An 18,812-nucleotide genomic window follows, 5' to 3' on the forward strand; every position below is an offset into this window, starting at 1 on the left:
AAATGGGCCTGCTGCTAGCGGAAACAGATGATAAAATTAGGGAGGTATAGAAATAAATTACTTTAGTAGGCAAAGGGTTTTCCCAGGTAGCAAGGTTTCTCATTAATAAATCCAGAAAAAGATTTTCCATTAAAATAGCATAAATATTATCAACATGTCTAAAATAATGAACTATGTGGACAGACATTACTTTCTGAGCACACTGTATATAACACATACACAACCAAATCACTTTATATTCATAAATGTCACAATCTTAGTTTTGACCCAAACTATGAATTTCAACTCTTAAATATAACATAGATAAAGCCATATTATACAAGACGTTTTGTAATTTGCATGGCTTCTATACATGTGTTAAGTATAAATTCTAAACACATACCACTTAGAAATGCATAATACTTCTTTCATCAAACTATAAATTCTTTCATAAACAATCTCAATTCTAATTTAAAAAGTATCAAATATTTAAAAACAAAAAAATTAAAGATACCCTTTAAAAACCCATACACGTGCATGTACATATACAAATACACATTCACACCCCAAAACTGCACACGTAAAAAGAACTCAAATGAAAGAATTAAAACAATGGTAAGGGGGACTTCTTTGTCAGTCCAGTGGTTAAGACGCTACACTTCCAGTGCAGCAGGTGCAAGTTTGATCCCTGGTCAGGGAACTAAGATCCCACATGCCTTGTGGTGTGGTAAAAAAAAAAAAAAAAAAAAAAAAAAAACAATGGTGAGGGAATTCCCTGGCTGTCCAGTGGTTGAACTTCCGCACTTTCACTGCCAAGAGCAGGGGTTTAACCCCTGGTCAGGGAGCTAAGTTCCTGCAAACCTCGCAGTGTGGCCAAAAAAAAAAAAAAAAGTGAAATTTTTACATCAAAAATGACACAATACACATATAAGATCAAGAAAAATACACAACCACAGAATTGGCGAAAATATTTGCAAACTGTCTACCTGATAAGGGTCTAGAATCCAGAATATACAAAGAGCTCATATAGCTCAACAACAAAAAGACAAACAACCCAATTGAAAAATGGGCAAAGGACTTCAATAGACATTTCTCCAGAGATACACAAATGGCCAACAAGTATATAAAAAGATGCTCAACATTATTAGTCATTAGGGAAATGCAAATCAAAACCATAATCAGATGCCCACTAGGTTGGTTATAATTTTTTTTAAAATGGAAAACGACAGGTGCTGGTAAGGCTGTTGGGAAACTGGAACCCATGCCCTGCCAGCAGAAATGTAAAGCAGCAGCATACTCACAGCAGCCAAATCTCCATTAGTTGACACATGGATAAACAAAATGTGGTCCGTCCTTATGAGCTGAATTGTGTACCCCAAATTCACATGTTTTAGTCCCAAGCCCTAATACCTCATAATGGGACCGTATCTGGAGATGGGGCTTTTAAAGAGGTAATTAACATAAAATAAGACTAGCCGGGTGAGCCCAAATCCAACAGGGCTGCTGTCCTTATAAGAAGAGGCGCTCAGGACACAGATACAGACCAAAGGGCGGACCATGCGAAGACACAGCAGGAAGGTGGCCATCTGCAAGCCAAGGAGAAAGGTCTTGAAAGAAACAATCCTGCCAGCACCTTGATCTCAGGACATTCAGCCTCCAAAACTGAGAGGATAAATTTCTGTTGTTTAAGCCACCCAGTCTGGGTACTTTGTTATGGCAGCCCTAGCAAACCATACTGTGGAGTATTCTTCAGCAAAAAAATGAAATACTGACACGCACTTACAACATGAATGAACCTTGAAAACATCATGCCAAGTGAGAGAAGCCAGTCACAAAGGACCACATGCTATATGATTCTATTTATCAGAAACAACTAGAATAGGCAAATCCATAGTGATAGAAGGTAGATTAGTGGTTGTGCAGCACTGAGGAGGATGGGGGTTTCAGGTGACAGTTAAGGGGCATGGGGTTCCTTTTGGGGTAATGAAATGTCCTAGAATTGATTGTGGTGATGGTTGCACAACTCTGTGAATAAAATAAAAGCCATTGATTTGTACGCTTTAAATAGGTGAACCATATGGAATATAAATTATATCTCAACAGACCTATTTTTAAAACCTCATAGATAGGTAGTTATTATCCCAATTCATCAATAAGGATACCAAAGCACAGATAAGTTACCTTTCTACCTCTACTGGGGTCAATTTGGGTAAGTTATATTTTTCTAGGACTGTCTATTTTGTCTGAGCTATCAAAGTTATCAGCAAAAGATATTCTGGGGCTTCCCTGGTGGCGCAGTGGTTGAGAGTCCGCCTGCCGATGCAGGGGACACGGGTTCGTGCCCCGGTCCGGGAGGATCCCACATGCCGCGGAGCGGCTGGGCCCGTGAGCCATGGCCGCTGAGCCTGCGCGTCCGGAGCCTGTGCTCCGCAACGGGAGAGGCCACAACAGTGAGAGGCCCGTGTACCGCAAAAAAAAAAAAAAAAAAAAAAAAAAAAAAAGATATTCTGGACATGTGGCTTTTATTCTCCACCGGACCTGTCTCACAGTCCCCATCCGGGTGTCTTACTATTATTTATATGCTTCCCCTCCTGCTCTGTCAATAAGCCGGAAGTCTCTCAGTCTCTCTCTTTGGTAGGCCTTTTGGCTGTTGATCCTCGTAGACCTGTGTCTTCTCCCTCACTCATTTCTCATGCTCCCCTCACTGTCTCCCTGCCCCTTCCCTCACTCCTTCCTTGGCAGTTTGAGCCTTTCTTCTCTTCCAATATTCTGGGGCGGCGGGGAAGGAAGGGTCAGCAGCAGTTTCTACAAAGGGCCAGAGCCGAAGCATTCGGGCTTTGCAGACCACGGGCTACTTCCTTTTTCTTTTTTTAAAAACAATGTTGAAAAAAGGAGAAACCATTCTTGGCTCCAAGGCCGTACAAAAACAGGCCAAGGCCAGCTTGGGCCCGCGGGCCATAGTTTCACAACCCCTGCTTAAGGTTTTAAATTTCCCTGTAAGTACACTACTAGCTGCATCTTGAGAGTTCTGATACATAATAATTTTGTTACTGTTCATGTCTATCTTTAAATTTTTATTATAAAATGTCTATTGGGATTTCTTCTTTGATTCATGTGTTATTTAGAAATCCATATAATTTCAAACTAAAAATTCATGCCATACCTTTATCCTTCTGTATCTGACTTTTAATTTTATTGCTTTGTGGTCAAAAAATACAGTTTGTACACCAGTGGTTCTCTGAAATTTCTTGAGACTTGTTTTACGGCCTTACTAGTAAACGTGCAGCATTTGTAAATGTTCCTCTGTGTCTTAAGATTGCATCCCCTCAACCACAGCTGCAGAGCCCTACACAAACCCACGGAATCAGGCCTGTTTTTCTGTTGTCTAAGTCTTAGATACAAGGCTCCCTGCTATTCTGTTTCATCCCACTATTCTATTTCATAAATGAACTGTCAGCAATCAAGAGAGGTGTTCTGAGCTCTCAGGAGGACACCAGATTCGTCCATTTATCCCTGCAACCCTACTGATTTCTGCTTCTCACAGCCTCAAGTTTCACGAGGAGTCAAAGCCCCAGGGCTATGCGCACCACCTTGACGGGGATGAGCCCAGGCTGAGGGACTCACAGGAAGCCTGCTCCAGGCTGTCCCCTGAGTCCTGGACAAGCATCGTAACCAGCTGCCTCAAAACAGGTGGAGTAAAAGGCAGTCAATGTAAAATTACACAAGAAAAGCACACACATGAGGGAGAGTCTGCAGACACCACAAAAGGATCAGAAGCCCAAGCACTGTGGACAAAAAACAGAACCTAAAAGACAATATCGGAAATACAGGCCTAGAATATTAAACGCATAAAAAGAGGAATGGAAACCATAGTGAAGAAAAGAGGAAGATTTGAAAAAGAACCGAAACAATGTCTGGAAACAAAAGGGAAAAAGATTCATGCCGTGGATGGATTTCGACGGTGACCTTGGGGGCCGAGCTCGGGAAGCGAGCCCAGCCAGCGGAGTGTTGCGACACCACACACGTGAGGGCCGGCAGCCGGAGTCAAGCAGAACAAGGGAACGAAAGGGGGCCTGCCCTCACTGTCTTTAGTCTGTTCACCGCTCTTTTATTGCTATGTTTTCACTGATGTTATTTGTAGCATGAGACAAAAAAAAAAAAGTCTGTGTGCTAATTTTTCTCCTTATCCTTGTTTACTTTAACCAAGTAACTTCTACACGTGATTGTGAACATATCCAGAGATGACAGGTAAAAAGCACCTTTTAAATACAAATTCAGGGAATTCCATGGCAGTCAGTGGTTAGGACTCCGCACTTCTACAAGCAGGGAGCACGTGTTCAATCCCTGGTCAGGAAACTAAGATCCCACAGGCCACGTGGCATGGCCAAAAAAAAAATGTTTTTAAGTTAATGAATAAATAAATACATACATACATACAAATTCAATAAAAGGCGGTAAAGTGCCACATGACCTGCTCCTGGAAAACCGTAACCAGCCCAAGGAGGGATGAATGAGGACCCTGAAACACAGGCATGATACTGTCAGGCAGACAGAGGGGAAGAGGTGAGGAAAGCTGTGGGAACCCTCAAATCTTGGCCCAAGGTCACAAACCTGAATCAGTCTCCCAGCCAAAGACAAAACAAGCCAGAGCTCACGGTTTCAAGTTTCACTTCAGACACAGAAGCCACAGCCCAGATCACGCTGGGCTCCAAGACCCTGTCCAAAGCAGGACCCCTCCCCCGCCCTGGCCCCCACACGGGCTTCCGGAGCCAGGAGGAGCCCCGGGTCCAGCTCAGCTCTGCTAGGTTCCACACCTCCCTGGGGGAAGGCGTCATCGTCATCGGGGCGGAGTCGCGGGAGCTGCAGGCACTAAAGCTGCCCACAGGCCACACACACTGAAACCGGCAGCCCCGCAGCCACCATCCCTGAGCGCCAGACACAGGACAGCCTGGCAGGAAACAGGCCGGTGTGCTCCCCTCCGAAACATAAAGTAGCTCCAGTTCCATAAATATTCAAATAGTGGCATTACTAGAATAATGAGCAAATTAAAATTCAAGTAATGCATTACACATCTCAGACTTCAAGTTATAAATGAATTCCTCTGCTTCATCATCAAAGGAAGGTAAACGTCCAACTATAAAACTTTCCCCGAACACTCTCACACCCCTTGGCCTGCGTCACCAGACAACTAAATAAACTCTGCTTTCATTTCTATTTTTCAACTGTTTGATAAGCAAAAATCGATTGATACCCTCAGGGGTTTTTTTTAAATGAGAAACCAAGTACATCACCTGAGAAAGACGACCATGGTTCCAGCTCCCGGCTCAGCTGGCGTGTGCCCCATGCTCCCCACACTTGGTCTCATGGGCCCGGCTCTCACATGTGCAACAGAGGAGGACCCTGAGGGCCTGGTGGGCTCAAGCCCAGCCCCGGCACAGACCAAGCTCAGCTCGAGCGAGGTCCCAGGCGCCAGCCTCCTGCGGGGCCCGTGGGGGCAGCCTCCTGGCACACGCGGGCTGTATCAGGACAACAGTGCCCCCCACCCCGCCAGCACCTCTGAGCAGCACGAGTCGGGGGCGGGAGCCGACGAGCAGACAGGCTGCAGGGCCAGAAGAGAGCCCAGGAAAGCGGCAGGACTCTCCGGGGCAGGGCCTCCCCTCCATCTTCAGAAAGATCCTGCCTTGACCAAGACACAGAGGCCAAATGCCAGCAGCAGAGCTCAGCACCAAGACGCAGTTAGAAAGGAAGACGTGGGAACAACGCAAGTCCCAGGGAGAGGAACCAAGCAGGAGGGGCCCGAAGTGGGGTCACCTCAGGACCAGTCCCCCTGAACAGGCTGCTCCCTGTGGGGCCCCAACTGGAAACAAATTATAGTCGAGGGACCCTGATGAGCACACAGGCCTGAGGCGCGAAGCAGGAGGGGGTGCGGGGCAGGGTGGTAAGCAAGGGGGGGGCAGCAGGGGACAGTGTCTGTCCTCGTCCCCGGTACTCGTTCTCCAACCGATGAACAAAGGCCTAGTGAGCAAGTGTGTGTACTCGTGTGCACGTGCATGAGTGTAAGCTGCCATGAAAGAGACAGGTGCCCTGCCCTCCAGCAGTCCCACCACCCACATTCCCCCAGGGGAGCAACATCCTGCCTGCTGGCCTGAGCCCCACCACATCCCACGTGACCCACGAAGTTGGAGCTCACGTCTCAGGGGAGACCCCGAGAGACAGTCTGGGCAGCTAGGTGCCCCTCAGCCTCAGGAACCATCCCCCACTCCCCTTCTCAGGGGACCTCCCCGGGGCCATGAGGACAGGTCCTTTCAGAACATGTGTTCATCTCAAGAACTTAACGAATGCCATCTCGGCAGCTGCTTAGGGCTTACTGTCTCTAACGACAACCAAAATTAGAGAAATTGAAATTATGCCTTGAATTTTCTGTAGAGTTTTCATTTCCTTTTCCTTTCCTCTGGATGCTGCACCCCAAAAGGAGTGCTAACAATTAAAATTAAAACTAACTTGTATTTACTTGTAAGGTCAAAAGTATAAGCGATCTGCTACCATCATCAGAGATGTTTTGTTCTGGGCTTCCCTGGTGGTGCAGTGGTTGAGAGTCCGCCTGCCGATGCAGGGGACGCGGGTTCGTGCCCCGGTCCGGGAAGATCCCACATGCCGCGGAGCGGCTGGGCCCATGAGCCATGGCCGCTGAGCCTGTGCGTCCGGAGCCTGTGCTCCACAACGGGAGAGGACACAACTGTGAGAGGCCCGCGTACCGCACACACACACAAAAAATCCTCAGAGAAATAAGAGAAGCTATTGCAACTACTACCTAAGAATACGATACTAAGAAAGGAACACTCAGAACCAGCGTGAACTCTTGGAACCCCAAAATAATAATAGCAGAATAGAAATACTTAAAAGAAGGGTCGAAGAGAAAGCTAAGGAAAATGAGAACACTGAGGACAGAGAAAAGAGCCTGCAGGAGAGAAGCAGTGGGATGTGGAGAATCAGGGAATCACCATTTATACAAAATTCTACAATAGGGCTTCCCTGGTGGCGCAGTGGTTGGGAGTCCGCCTGCCGATGCAGGGCCGACACGGGTTCGTGCCCTGGTCCGGGAGGATCCCACATGCCGTGGAGCGGCTGGGCCCGTGAGCCACGGCTGCTGAGCCTGCGCGTCCGGGGCCTGTGCTCCGCAACGGGAGAGGCCACAACAGTGAGAGGCCTGCATACCGCCAAAAAAAAAAAAAAAAAAAAATTCTACAATAGGTAAAACTAATCTATGAAGGAAGAAAATCCAGCCAGCCAGTGGCTGCTTCCGGGTGGGGTGATGGGGTGGGGTGATCGTAATGCTCCACTTCCCAGCAGGGGGCATGCTCAAGACTCAGGAAATGGTATTCTTGGGATCTGTGCCCTCATCACATGTGAATTCTACCTTTAAAAGAAGAAGTGTGAACAGTTAATAACAAGCCTAAGGTGTTCAGGGGTAAAGTGAGTGATGTCTGTTACTGACTCTGAAATGCAGCAAATACTTGAGATGGATCGATGGGTGTACAAGGGGAGGGAATGTCGAGAGCCATGAGTGTGGGAGGGCAGAGGAAAACGTTCACTGCATAACCAGCGCTAGGTGTCTGAGCATTCACTGTCAAATTCTTACAACTTATCTGTATGTTTGAAATGTTTCATATTAAAATGTTGGGGGGAAAGAGTCAGGGATCCGAATCACATCAAACTTTTCAGCAGCAGCACTGAAAGCTAGATCACCTTCAAAACACGGACAGTTAATGCTTTCTGGCCTAGGCTTCTATACCCAGCCAGACTATCAACCAGGAAGAAGGGGAGAAGAAAGACCCTTTCAATCATTCAGGGTCTCCAAAGATTCCCCTCTCTTGCATTCTTTCTCAGGAGCCTACAAAAGGGCTGTGCCTCATACCCAAACAAAAGATCAACCCAAGAGAGAGGACAACATGGGATCCAGGAAGCCTGGCTTCCGATTCAGGAAAGAAGTAGAGGAAATCTCAGATGACGGGGGGGTGGGGCGGGGGGGAGGCAGGCGTGGAGGTGGAGGGGCCAAAGAGCTACATTCTCATTTCCCATAAAAGCAAGTCAACAGACAACACCCGAAACTGGGAGCAGTGAGGGGGGCGGAGGGAAAAAAACTGGCAACAGAGTAATAGTATTTGGAATCAACGAGGTAAATACCAAAATCCTCAGCTAAGAAAAGGTTCAAGTGGGGCTCCTGGCAGGGAGGAGGGGAGGGGAGCAGCCAGCTGACACCCTCCCACTGAGAGGTGGGGCCCATCCCCTCCCTCAAACCTGGGGAGCCAAGTGTGACACCGCGGTGCTGGGACGGTTCTCGGCCTCGCCTCTCGGAAGACTGGAAGTTTCTGTCTTGCGCTCTGAGTCCCACGCAGAGTTAAGACTGAGCACCATCCTGGAGAGGCCTCTGGAAGGAAACTAAAGGGAAGAGGAGGGCCCCGCCGCTCCCCCAGGATACGAGGCAGGTGAGTGCCCACTAATGCCACAGGACGCAAGGCTCGCCCAGCACAAACCGAACTCTTGACCCACAAAATCTCGAGATCATAAAATGGTAGTTTTTTTAAGCCATCTGCTTTGGGTGGCTCGTTACCAGCAAGAGGCGAGGGGAACAGCAGGAACTGCTGTTTTTTTGTGACAAGATTCAGAACTATTTTTTCACTCTCTAAATTATGTGGGTGTCTAATTTGGACAAAAGTAACTAAAACACTTTTTTTTTTCAATTCAACATGAAGGTAAAGCCAAGTAAAATCTTAAGCCTTAAAAGAAAAAAAAACTAAAACAGCATCTGGCCTGGCAGGCCCACCCTGGCATCCGTGCCCACGCAGCGCACACCCCTCCCTACTCCCACACCTACACCACACGCAGCCCCTCCAAGAGCAGGGAGACAGCCACAGACTCAATAGCAAGCAGCTGAAGGGGAAGGGGGGACGCCCCGGGTCACAAATTAAGTGCCTTACTTATTTGAAAAGAGAAGAAAGGGCCGAGCGAGGGCATGCAGGCCATTCCTGCGGCAGCACGCGGCCACGCGGCGGGGCAACAGCGCTCAGGGCTTGTCCCGGGCGTGTACCGGCAGGTCCCGGAGGCAGCTGACGCGGCCCCCCCTCCTGCTTTCCAGGAGGACCCAGGCAGGCCTCCCAGGCCCCGGGGTGAAGGGTGACAAAGGCTCCGCCAGACCCTCACGGGGAGGACACAGGGGCTGTCGGCACCTGTCAGGGGAGATGCATTTCAGGCTAAATATCAGCATCTGCTGCCGCCCCCTGCACCAGCTGTGGCTCCCCTGGGAGGCCTCTATCCTAACCTCGAACACGTGCAACCCCCGCGTCCAAGGAGAGCCAGGCGGCACTCACATGGCACTCACAAAACCTGGGCAGGGAGCTGCCGTGAGGCAAGGAGGTGGCACTGGCTGGCCAGCTGGGTGGGTGCAAACACATGAATCGTAGCTGCGGGCGGGAGGAATATCAGGTGCATCTCTACGCCCCGAGGGCTCGACTCCTACATTAAATCCCTCCCACTGCAACAGCCGGCTCCAGTTTCAGCGAGAGAGAGCGTGAGAACAGGTCCTGCTCCGGCCAGGCAGCCACAGCCACGGCTTCCACCTCCCCAGCCTCTGGTAAGTACCTACTATTTCTTCTCAAATGCGACTTTTCTTTCAGATGTATCTTAAACTATCTGCTCAGTGAATCACCTGCCCAGAGTTTCTCTGCCCTGCTCTTTTCTCTGCGGATTACTCAGGACCCGGCAGGTGCACTGCTGGAAAGGAGACCATTGTTACAAAACTTTTAATAAGGCTTACACTTTATTCTAAGAGTGTAAACAAGTTTATGAGGATATATGAAGTTCTCATTTCTACCGTAAAATTCATAAACTTTACTCTTTTTTAAGATTTTTTTTGATGTGGACCATTTTTAAAGTCCTTATGGAATTTCTTACAATATTGCTTCTGTCTTATGTTTTGGTTTTTTTGGCCGCGAGGCATGTGGGATCTTAGCTCCCCAACCACGGATCAAACCCGTACCCCCTGCATTGGAAGGCAAAGTCTTAACCACTGGACCACCAAGGAAGTCCCAAAATTCATAAACTTTAAACCAAAACTCAAATTGATGTTATTGCTTATCTGTTCCCCACCTTAAAAATAAACTACAGGTTTCAACATAAAAGGATCATGTATATGCAAATATATAATTGCTGATCTTAATTTATAATTTCTTTAATTTTAAAACCTTTTATTAGGATTTAAAATAAGTGCTGTTTTGACATAAGCTTACCAAAAAAAAAAAAAAAAAAAAACACCTTAACTAAAGAGAATCCCTGTATATACAAAAGGGGGTTTCTTACTCTTATAAAGTTCCTCATAAATCTGCATGAAAACCATTATTGACCAAATTATTGGTCAAATTTGACCAACATCAGACTTAATGCGATCAAAACCTGTCTACATTTGTTATCATGATTTGTATTTTGTATTAGCCAAGTCCTTGCAATGCTTTAACGTGGTGCTTTAAGGTGAGGAGGCAGGCTGGTGGTTGGGGGTTCTGGCCCTAGGGAGGTGCCCCAAACGTTAAAGCTGTGTATTCAGTGGTAAGCGCTCTGTCTGTAACCCAGGATCTCTGGCTGAAACCAGAAAGAGCCCCTGATGGTCTTCCTGGATCCATTCTTCCAAACTATATGCCAGAAAACTGTCTTTTTCCCTAGGTTATGGTTGCCCTGAAGTTTATCCTTCATTTTAAAGAACCGAAAGTCTGGGAGGGAGTGGTGGTTAATCACTGGAAAAGCTCAATTGGAGTAAAACTCACAAATCTCGTTCTTGCGACACCCCAGTGGGTAGGCGACAACGGCGTGTCCCTGAGTTATGCAATAATGCCACATCACAATATCGTAATTATAGCATGCCCTTCAGAACGCGCTACCTGGTGAGGCTCCCTGCCAGGCAGCTGGACACCACCGGGGAGGGCTGAAGATTATTCCACTGCAGAAGTTAGCGCACATGACATGCATAGCTAGCCGGCACGTCACAGCAATGCCCTGTAAAGTTAAGCTATAATTACGTCTATCGTGTCCTATCAAAGTTCAAAAAAAATCTTTCTCTTGCCTATATTTCTGAGTTCAAACCCCCTAGAAAATTATTAAATATGCCAGCCACTCACTATCACCCTAACAGCTGGCAACTACATTCATAGTCCACACTTAGGAGGCTATTGAGAGACATGCACTGGCACCTCAGTGCTTCAGAAACAAGCAGATAAAGCCCCGTGGACACAAAACCACGGGCTGCTCAGAGCGCCGTGTGGGCACCACCGTCCAGTCTCCCAGGCCTGTGGGAGGGGAGGCCAGAGCCGGCTCCCGGGCCTCTGCAGGGGTGACAGGCTCCTGGGACACAGGCAGGGGTGACAGCACATGAGGAGTCACAGGAGGGCGTTCTGAAATGGAGCAGGCTCAGGCCAGATGCCGTGGTGTCTCTGTGGCGCTGCTCCCCACCCTCTCCCCTCAGCGTTGGGACCCGACTCTGCTGAGGGCACAGCTCTGAGGGCAGGCCTCGTGCCAACAGCTGCTCGCAAGGCAGGCAGGCAGGCAGGCAGGGGCGCCCTCCTGCATTCGAGGACAGCACCCTGACCCTGACCTGACATGCAGGGCTCCCAGCACCTCCTGCTGACCCAGTGGGAAGTGAAATAAGGGTGAAAAACACTGCCCCACACACATCCTTCTAGGACTGGGCTAACATCTGCATTTTTAGCTAACATGCTAACAGTGCAGTTCTCTGAGGAAAGCTGAACCCAGGGCTGTGCTTTTTGAACCTCTCCCTGTGCAACGCCCCAGCCTGTACCAGCCTTCCCAGGACAAGGACGGTGAGACACAAATCTTATCACCTTTAGAAAAAACTTCACCTCTGATTGCTAATCCAAACTTACTACAAACAGTTAAATTCTGGATTATATTGTTTAGGTAACAACACCCATTTTCCGCTGCCAGCCTGCACCAGGCCTGGCAGATATAAACTGACCAGAAATGGGCAAAACCCATCTCTGCAGGTGGCCAGAGCGACAGCGCCCCGGGCTTTAGCTCCTCATCCTTGTGAGCCTCGCCCGGGCAGGACACAACTCACAGACTGACATCACCTCCTAGAGGCTGTCCCCCTTGGAAGCTTACAGAAGCCTCAATCTTATCCCGCTTACTTCTCTGACATTATTGCTTTTTTTTTTTTTTTTTTTTTTTGCGGTACGCGGGCCTCTCTCACTGTTGCGGCCTCTCCCGCTGAGGAGCACAGGCTCCAGACGCGCAGGCTCAGCGGCCATGGCTCACGAGCCCAGCCGCTCCGCGGCATGTGGGATCTTCCCCGGACCGGGGCACGAACCCGCATCCCCTGCGTTGGCAGGCAGACTCTCAACCACTGCGCCACCAGGGAAGCCCCATTATTGCATTTTTATAACCAAGTGAACTAGCCTGTCTCCTTCAGCATCTGAAGCAGCTGCGCTCCCTTGTTTTAACTAGCGAATTGTGTAACCCTGAGAGGTCAGTTTACTCAGTTACTAAAACTACTGCTCCTGTGACTCCATCCAGGCTCTCCTTTCAACAATTATACCCTAGAATACTCTCACCTCCCAGAACACCAGTACCGAGGAAACCATCCCCTGAAAACCTCTTTACTGTCCTTGTAAGCTAACTGACCACAGAACAAGAAGTTCAGACCAAACCTGTGGGCACAACATCATTTGACGGAAAAAAGGTATATATTAACGTAAGCGCAATTATTTCCCAAACTATTATTTTGGGTAATGCTATGATAACTTATATACAACTTGCCTCCTATAAACCTCTGAGAAAACTTAACCAAAGTGGGTTTATTTCTACTTTTGCCTAAAAGTATGAGCAATATTAAATAATACTGCTTCTGAAGCTAACACCATCATTATCTTAAATCCGAGGGGGTTTTCGGCTGGTTTGGGCTCGCGTGTCCTGGGTGCGGCAGATGTGTGTCTGCATCCACTCCTGGTACCACCAGGACTCTGGGCTCACACTTGATAAACGTTTTGCAACTGTCATCATTTTGATCACGATGCTTCCAGCTAGTGATGAAATCATCAGTTTTCAGATCTTTGCCATAACATATCCTATACAATCATGGGAACCTGACTTGCAGAGGTTCTCACGCCTTCAGAACCAGGGAGCATAATGGGACGTGCCAGCACAGGCCGCCCTGACTTATCAGGCTGGCCCCGAGCTGGCTGGAATCGCTTCCTGACGGGAGGCAGGAAATCGTGCTTTTATAGCCCAGGGCATACCTGCCCCACAAGGTATGAACTGAACTCATACAGAATTATTTCGCATTCTCCCTTACTAAGAGGGGAAATTAGGAAGATGCAAAGCTGTGACCACGTGTTTAACTGTGCTGGGCTTTCACATTGCCGTGCAGCTCACACAACTGCTCACGGTGGGAGAGGAGGAGGGCGAGCAAGCTGCAAAGCCGCAGAGCCAGGCACCAGGTGCCGCCAGCCTGGCTTCTGTCCACCCGACACCCTGCCAGTGAGCACCCCCAAAGAGGGCCTAGGGACGCCCTCTCCAATTAGGGGGCAGCCAAAAATCTCATTTCTCCTCCAAAGTACGTGCCTGAGCACCCCTGCTCTGCAGAAACTCTCCCCGCAACAGAAGGCTGCAAGCCACCCAAAGCACCTCTTAGTAAAGAAACATGCCTTTGAGGGAACGGGACGATGAAACAGGTGAATAGAAGCAGCTTCTTGGTGGGGAGAGTGGTTCCTTGTGTTCTTAAGAAATACGAAAAAATGAGTAGAGGAACCAGTTTGCTGAGAATAAAATCAGATAACTTTTTTAGAATTTAAGATATCCAAGTGAAATTAAAACCACACTCCCTCCCCCCTTACACCCTCCTCCCACAAGCTACCCATTACCTCATCTGATGCGTGAGATGGCAAGGAGAGTAGCTACGTTTTATTTTGTGAAAACAAGCCTCTTAGATTTCCCATGTGTATTTCTCTATTTTTAAAGGGCTGCTTTCCAGCTCAATGTTTTAACCAACCCAATGTCTAGAAGGCAATGCTTTACACAAGCAATTTCACGAGACTCAGAACTGTCCATATTTACTTATTCCTTAAAGTTATTTCCTTTTAACTTTATTTTTTTAAGTGTTTAAAAATATCCAGAAGCTAAATCCTTTTTACTTTTTCTGTGCAAATTAAAGTGCAGGGCTTGATTCCTCACACCCACTCCCCCAGCCCGCCCCACCCACAGGCTTTCTCTAAGACACAGTCACCCCATGGGCTGGTCCTGGACACGCAGCCGCGCCCGGGTGCTGAGATCCTCCCAGACCTCACGTCTTTGTTCTCAGCTTCGGGTTATGAGGCAGAGAGAGAGCCCAGGGGTGTGCAGAGCAGCCTCTGAAGGAAACCCGGGGGGACGTCAAGCTTGGGAGATAGGCAAGGACAGGAGGACCCTGGGGGAGATATCCAGAAGCCCCTTCGTACAAGTTAAAGGCTGGGATGGGTTCCTCCCAGGATCCAACCATCTGTAAAATTAGGCACCACTCACTCTGGTTTCCTCCATTTTTTTTAAATTTTATTTATTCATTTATTTATTCGGTTGTGCTGGGTCTTAGTTGCGGCAGGCGGGCTCCTTAGTTGTGGCGTGCAAACTCTTAGTTGCAGTATGCGTGTGGGATCTAGTTCCCTGACCAGGGATGGAACCCAGACCCCCTGCATTGGGAGTGTGGAGTCTTAACCACTGCATCACCAGGGAAGTCCCACTCTGGTTTCCTTTTACCAGGAGGGCTGCTAAGCTTTTCTGCCTTTGGTTAAGGCCAGGATAGGCAGGGATGGACTAGTGCGTTAACTCACTCCACGTCACCTGTGAGGTGGGCAAGTGGAAGGCAGCAGTGCACGAGGACATCTGCTCACTCACTGACTCACAGCATCTTAATATCATTCAAATCAACATAAACACAGCACTTAAGTTTGTATTTGGGCCAACACAAATTCTACTTACCCAGAAAGCTGACTTTTCATTTGTGAATTTAGAAACAGGGTCGGGGGGGGGGGCATTTTAAAATGTTCTTCACTTTTAAATACTCCCTCATAGAACAGAACACTGTGAGTAAATAGGACAGATGGACTGAAGGTTACAATCACACGTGCCTTGTTCTTAGTGAGCACAAATGTGAATGTCACACACACGCATGAGCCCGGACCTCCTCAGGTTCACGTTAGAGCAGTCAGGCTGGCACAGTGATGGGACTCAGTCCAGAAACTCCAGGCACATGGATGGGGGTGGGATCTCAATGGTCACTCAGCCTGGTGGGTCCACAACCTTCCTGGCACCTGAGGCCTCAGATCACAGGTTAAAGGCTCCCAAAACTCAAAGAGTTACAGGCATTCTCTGAAATGACACTAAACACTCCTGCAACCACACTCACCTGGGACCAGACTTGAGAAAACAGAGAACGCCGTAGGGGTGGCGTCCGGGGTAGGGAGGAGGGGTGGCTGATGCCCGTCCCGTACCTGCCGCGCAAGAGCACTTACGTCCTCTGCACCTGCAGAGGCCTCTGCTTCACCTGCTCCATGACCCCGAGGAGCACGGGGTTAGCCCGTCAGCCATCGTCCCAACACTAAGGCTCTGCTCCTCCATTGCAGCTCCCGGTCCCCAAATGAGGGAGACTTCCCTGGTCACACCCACAGCCCGTGGAGCCGGCTTCAAGTAAAAGCACTCAGAAAGGAAAGCGAAGGAGAAGCAGTGACCTGCTTCCTTAAAAAACACCAAAGCTGAACTACGCAGGAGCCAGCAGGGCTCAGACGCCAAACCACAGAGGGAAAATGAGCCTTCTCAAAGAGCGAAAACCAAAAAAGCCGCATTACATCCCCAGGCCCCCAGGAAAGCCCTTCAAGTACAAGTGTTTCCAGTGTCCCTTTACTTGCAACGAAAAGTCACATCTTTTTAATCACATGAAATACGGTCTCTGTAAAAACTCCATCACTTTAGTGTCCGAGCAAGATCGCATTCCCAAGTGCTCCAAACCGAACTCTTCGGACCCTAAACCAACCAATCAGTCCGACCCCATGGCAAAGCCCACCTCCTCCAAGCCCGTCCCAAGTGGGCTCTCACACCTGGACGCCAAGCTCCAACATGGCCTCGCCAAGGATGACATCAAGGAAAATGTGGACCTGCGTGCGTGCGGGCCCCACAGGTGCCCCGGACAGAAGCCCACTCTACACAAGGAAGCAGCACCCCTGAGTCCAGCTCCAGAAGCCACCGTGGGCCCCCAGCCTGTGCTGGAAGGCACTACCCGGCCTTCAGCATTCATTCCAGTTGGCGAGCACAGACTCAAAGGGCAGGAACTCACCGAGGCTCCTGAAGCGCTGACCCTGACCCAGCCCCCGGCCAAAGCTGCCTCCTTCCACACCAAGTCTGCCTTTCACGCCCCTGGCTACCCGTGGAAAGCTGGCTCACCTTTCCTCACACCTGAGTTTCCACATAAAATCCCATCCACAAAGGGGTTTGGTGCCACTTCCCCATACGTGCACCCCACCATCGCAGAGTACCCGCCTCACTTTTACACAGAACACGGACTGGCCACCATCTACTCATCGTACCTACTCGCAGGGAACTCGCCCGAGTGTGACAGCCCCCTGCTATCCGTCTACGGGGCCCAAGACCAAAGACATTTCCTGCCTCACCCAGGGCCGATCCCTAAGCACCTGAACCCGGTTCCATCCACATACGACCATTACAGATTCTTCCAGCAGTATCACTCCAATCTGCCGATTCCTTATGGATTTTATAGACCAGAGTCTGCATTTTCCTCCTATGGCCTCAGACCCCCACCCGTTGCTGGTATTTCACAAGATCAAAGCTCACACCTACTGGAAGAAGCTGCCCTGGCCTACCCGGCCTGGAGTCCATCCAAGTTAAACTCTTCCAACTCCCACAAAAAATACGCAGAGTTTGAGAAAGAGAGTCCGACTCCCGAGGCTAAAGACCTTTCCAAAGATGGGCAGAGGGACACGGAAGGGACCAAAATGAGCCCACGTGCAGGCAGTGCGGCCACAGGCTCCCCGGGAAGGCCGAGCCCCACCAATTTCACGCAGACGAGCCAGCCCTGTGCCGGGCTGTGCAGCCTCTTGGACGTGGCGGCCTCCGGCGCCCCAGGAAGTCTCCATCCACCAGAACAGAGCCTCACAGCCTTCAAGCCTGTCAAGAAGAACACGCAGCGCTCACATTCCCAGGCCCCAGAAAACAGAGCTGCATCTCCAGAAAGGTAAGAGAGTCCATTTTCAAAACCTCCGAAGTAATGTCTCTGGTTGTGCTTAATCAGAGGAGCTGGTACTTGCCCAAACCCCCCACGGGCAATGGCCCTCAGCAAGGTCCCTGTGACTCCCTCTCTGTGTCTCTTCCAGCTTCGAGGCCATGAATGCAGATGCTCTGGCTCAGATGGGGAGACTGGAAGCTGCACCCTCCAGCCCAGAGCACGGCTCCAGGACAGCCCCTCTGAACCTCTCCACGAAACCAGAAGCTGAGCCAGCCACTACACACACCACTGCCTATGGAGAATTTATGGAGCCACAGGACGCACCCCTCAACCTCTCGGTGAAGGACCCCTGCAACGCCCTGACCTCGAGGCCCTCTGTCCGCAGCCGCCCGAGAGGGGCCGAACCCGCGGCTGCCCCCACCCCGACTTCTGCTCCGCAGTCGGAGACAGCAAGTTCTGGGGGCGGGCCCGACCCCAGCTCTGCGGAGGCCCCTGTGCCCAGCCCCGCCGGGAAGGTCCAGGACGCACGCTCAGCTGACAGTGATGAGCAGAAGCAGACTGCGGCCGTGGCCCTCTGCCAGCTGGCGGCCTACAGCCCAGGGAACGTCGAGCCCTCTGCCCAGGAGCCTGCCTGCCAGCTAGATGCACCCACCCCCAGAGCCCCTGAGAGCCAGGAGGCTCAGTGCGACCTCAGACCCAAAGGGCAAAAGAGGACGAGCCCCAGGGATGCAGGGAAGGCCCAGCAGGGAACCAAGAAGGCAAAGCACAGCGACACAGCCAGAGTGTTCACACTCCGGAAAAGAACACGGGTGTCTTAGAGCCACCTCTGGCCAGCCACAGGCTGCAGCCACAAGCACGCCTTCCGGTGCAGGCAAGACAGCAGCAAACCTCCATCTGGCCCTTGCTTTTTCAACTGGTACATTTTTACAACACAGTTTTCTTCTTCTCAAAAAAAAAATTAAACTAAACCTGCAACTCAATTCAGTTGGGTTTTTTTGTTTGTTTTGTTTTGTTTTTTTGTGGTACGTGGGCCTCTCACTGTTGTGGCCCCTCCCGTTGCGGAGCACAGGCTCCGGACGCGCAGGCTCAGCGGCCATGGCTCACGGGACCAGCCGCTCCGCGGCATGTGGGATCCTCCCGGACCGGGGCACGAACACGCGTGCCCTGCATCGGCAGGCGAACTCTCAACCACTGCGCCACCAGGGAAGCCCTCAATTCAGTTTTGTAAATACTAAGCATGAACACTAAAAAGTGCTTCTATTTCTGGTTGTAAAATATTTGAATGACTCACACTGTAGGACCTGATGAAATGCATAGGACTAAAAGGTAACTTTTAGGTGTTAGCATCTTAGAGGAAATCTCTTTAAAACACTTTTCTTATAAATATCTCAGCACTAGAACAAATTGTTCTAACTGTTTTTCTATTAAATCTACTGTGTGTTTTGAAGTAAATAACAATTACTAGGGGAAAATGCCAGGCAAAGACATTTCCAGTACTAGCATTAAAGTTCTGTGTGTAAAAACACTGTGATTTGTTATGACTGAATAATACACAGACAGCAAG

At 49.6% G+C, this 18,812-nt stretch overlaps 2 protein-coding genes across 2 annotated transcripts in view; one reads left to right on the plus strand and one right to left on the minus strand.

Annotated features, from left to right (window-relative positions):
- TBCD (tubulin folding cofactor D) overlaps positions 1–18,812 on the minus strand; it is a 177,350-nt gene that overhangs the window by 91,914 nt on the left and 66,624 nt on the right. The window lies entirely within an intron of this gene.
- On the plus strand, positions 15,816–18,066 carry ZNF750 (zinc finger protein 750). Its single transcript, XM_060082684.1, has 2 exons — positions 15,816–17,257; positions 17,397–18,066. The coding sequence occupies exons 1-2, from the start codon at positions 15,816–15,818 to the stop codon at positions 18,064–18,066; spliced, it is 2,112 nt and encodes a 703-aa protein (XP_059938667.1).

Source organism: Mesoplodon densirostris, chromosome 18 (genome assembly GCF_025265405.1).
Source record: "Mesoplodon densirostris isolate mMesDen1 chromosome 18, mMesDen1 primary haplotype, whole genome shotgun sequence".
Classification (NCBI taxonomy): Eukaryota; Metazoa; Chordata; class Mammalia; order Artiodactyla; family Ziphiidae; genus Mesoplodon; species Mesoplodon densirostris.

Coding starts and splice junctions, on each gene's coding strand:
- ZNF750 (XM_060082684.1), top strand. CDS start 15,816: ATGAGCCTTCTCAAAGAGCGAAAACCAAAAAAGCCGCATTACATCCCC. Junction 17,258..17,396: donor AGAGCTGCATCTCCAGAAAG/GTAAGAGAGTCC, acceptor TGTCTCTTCCAG/CTTCGAGGCCATGAATGCAG.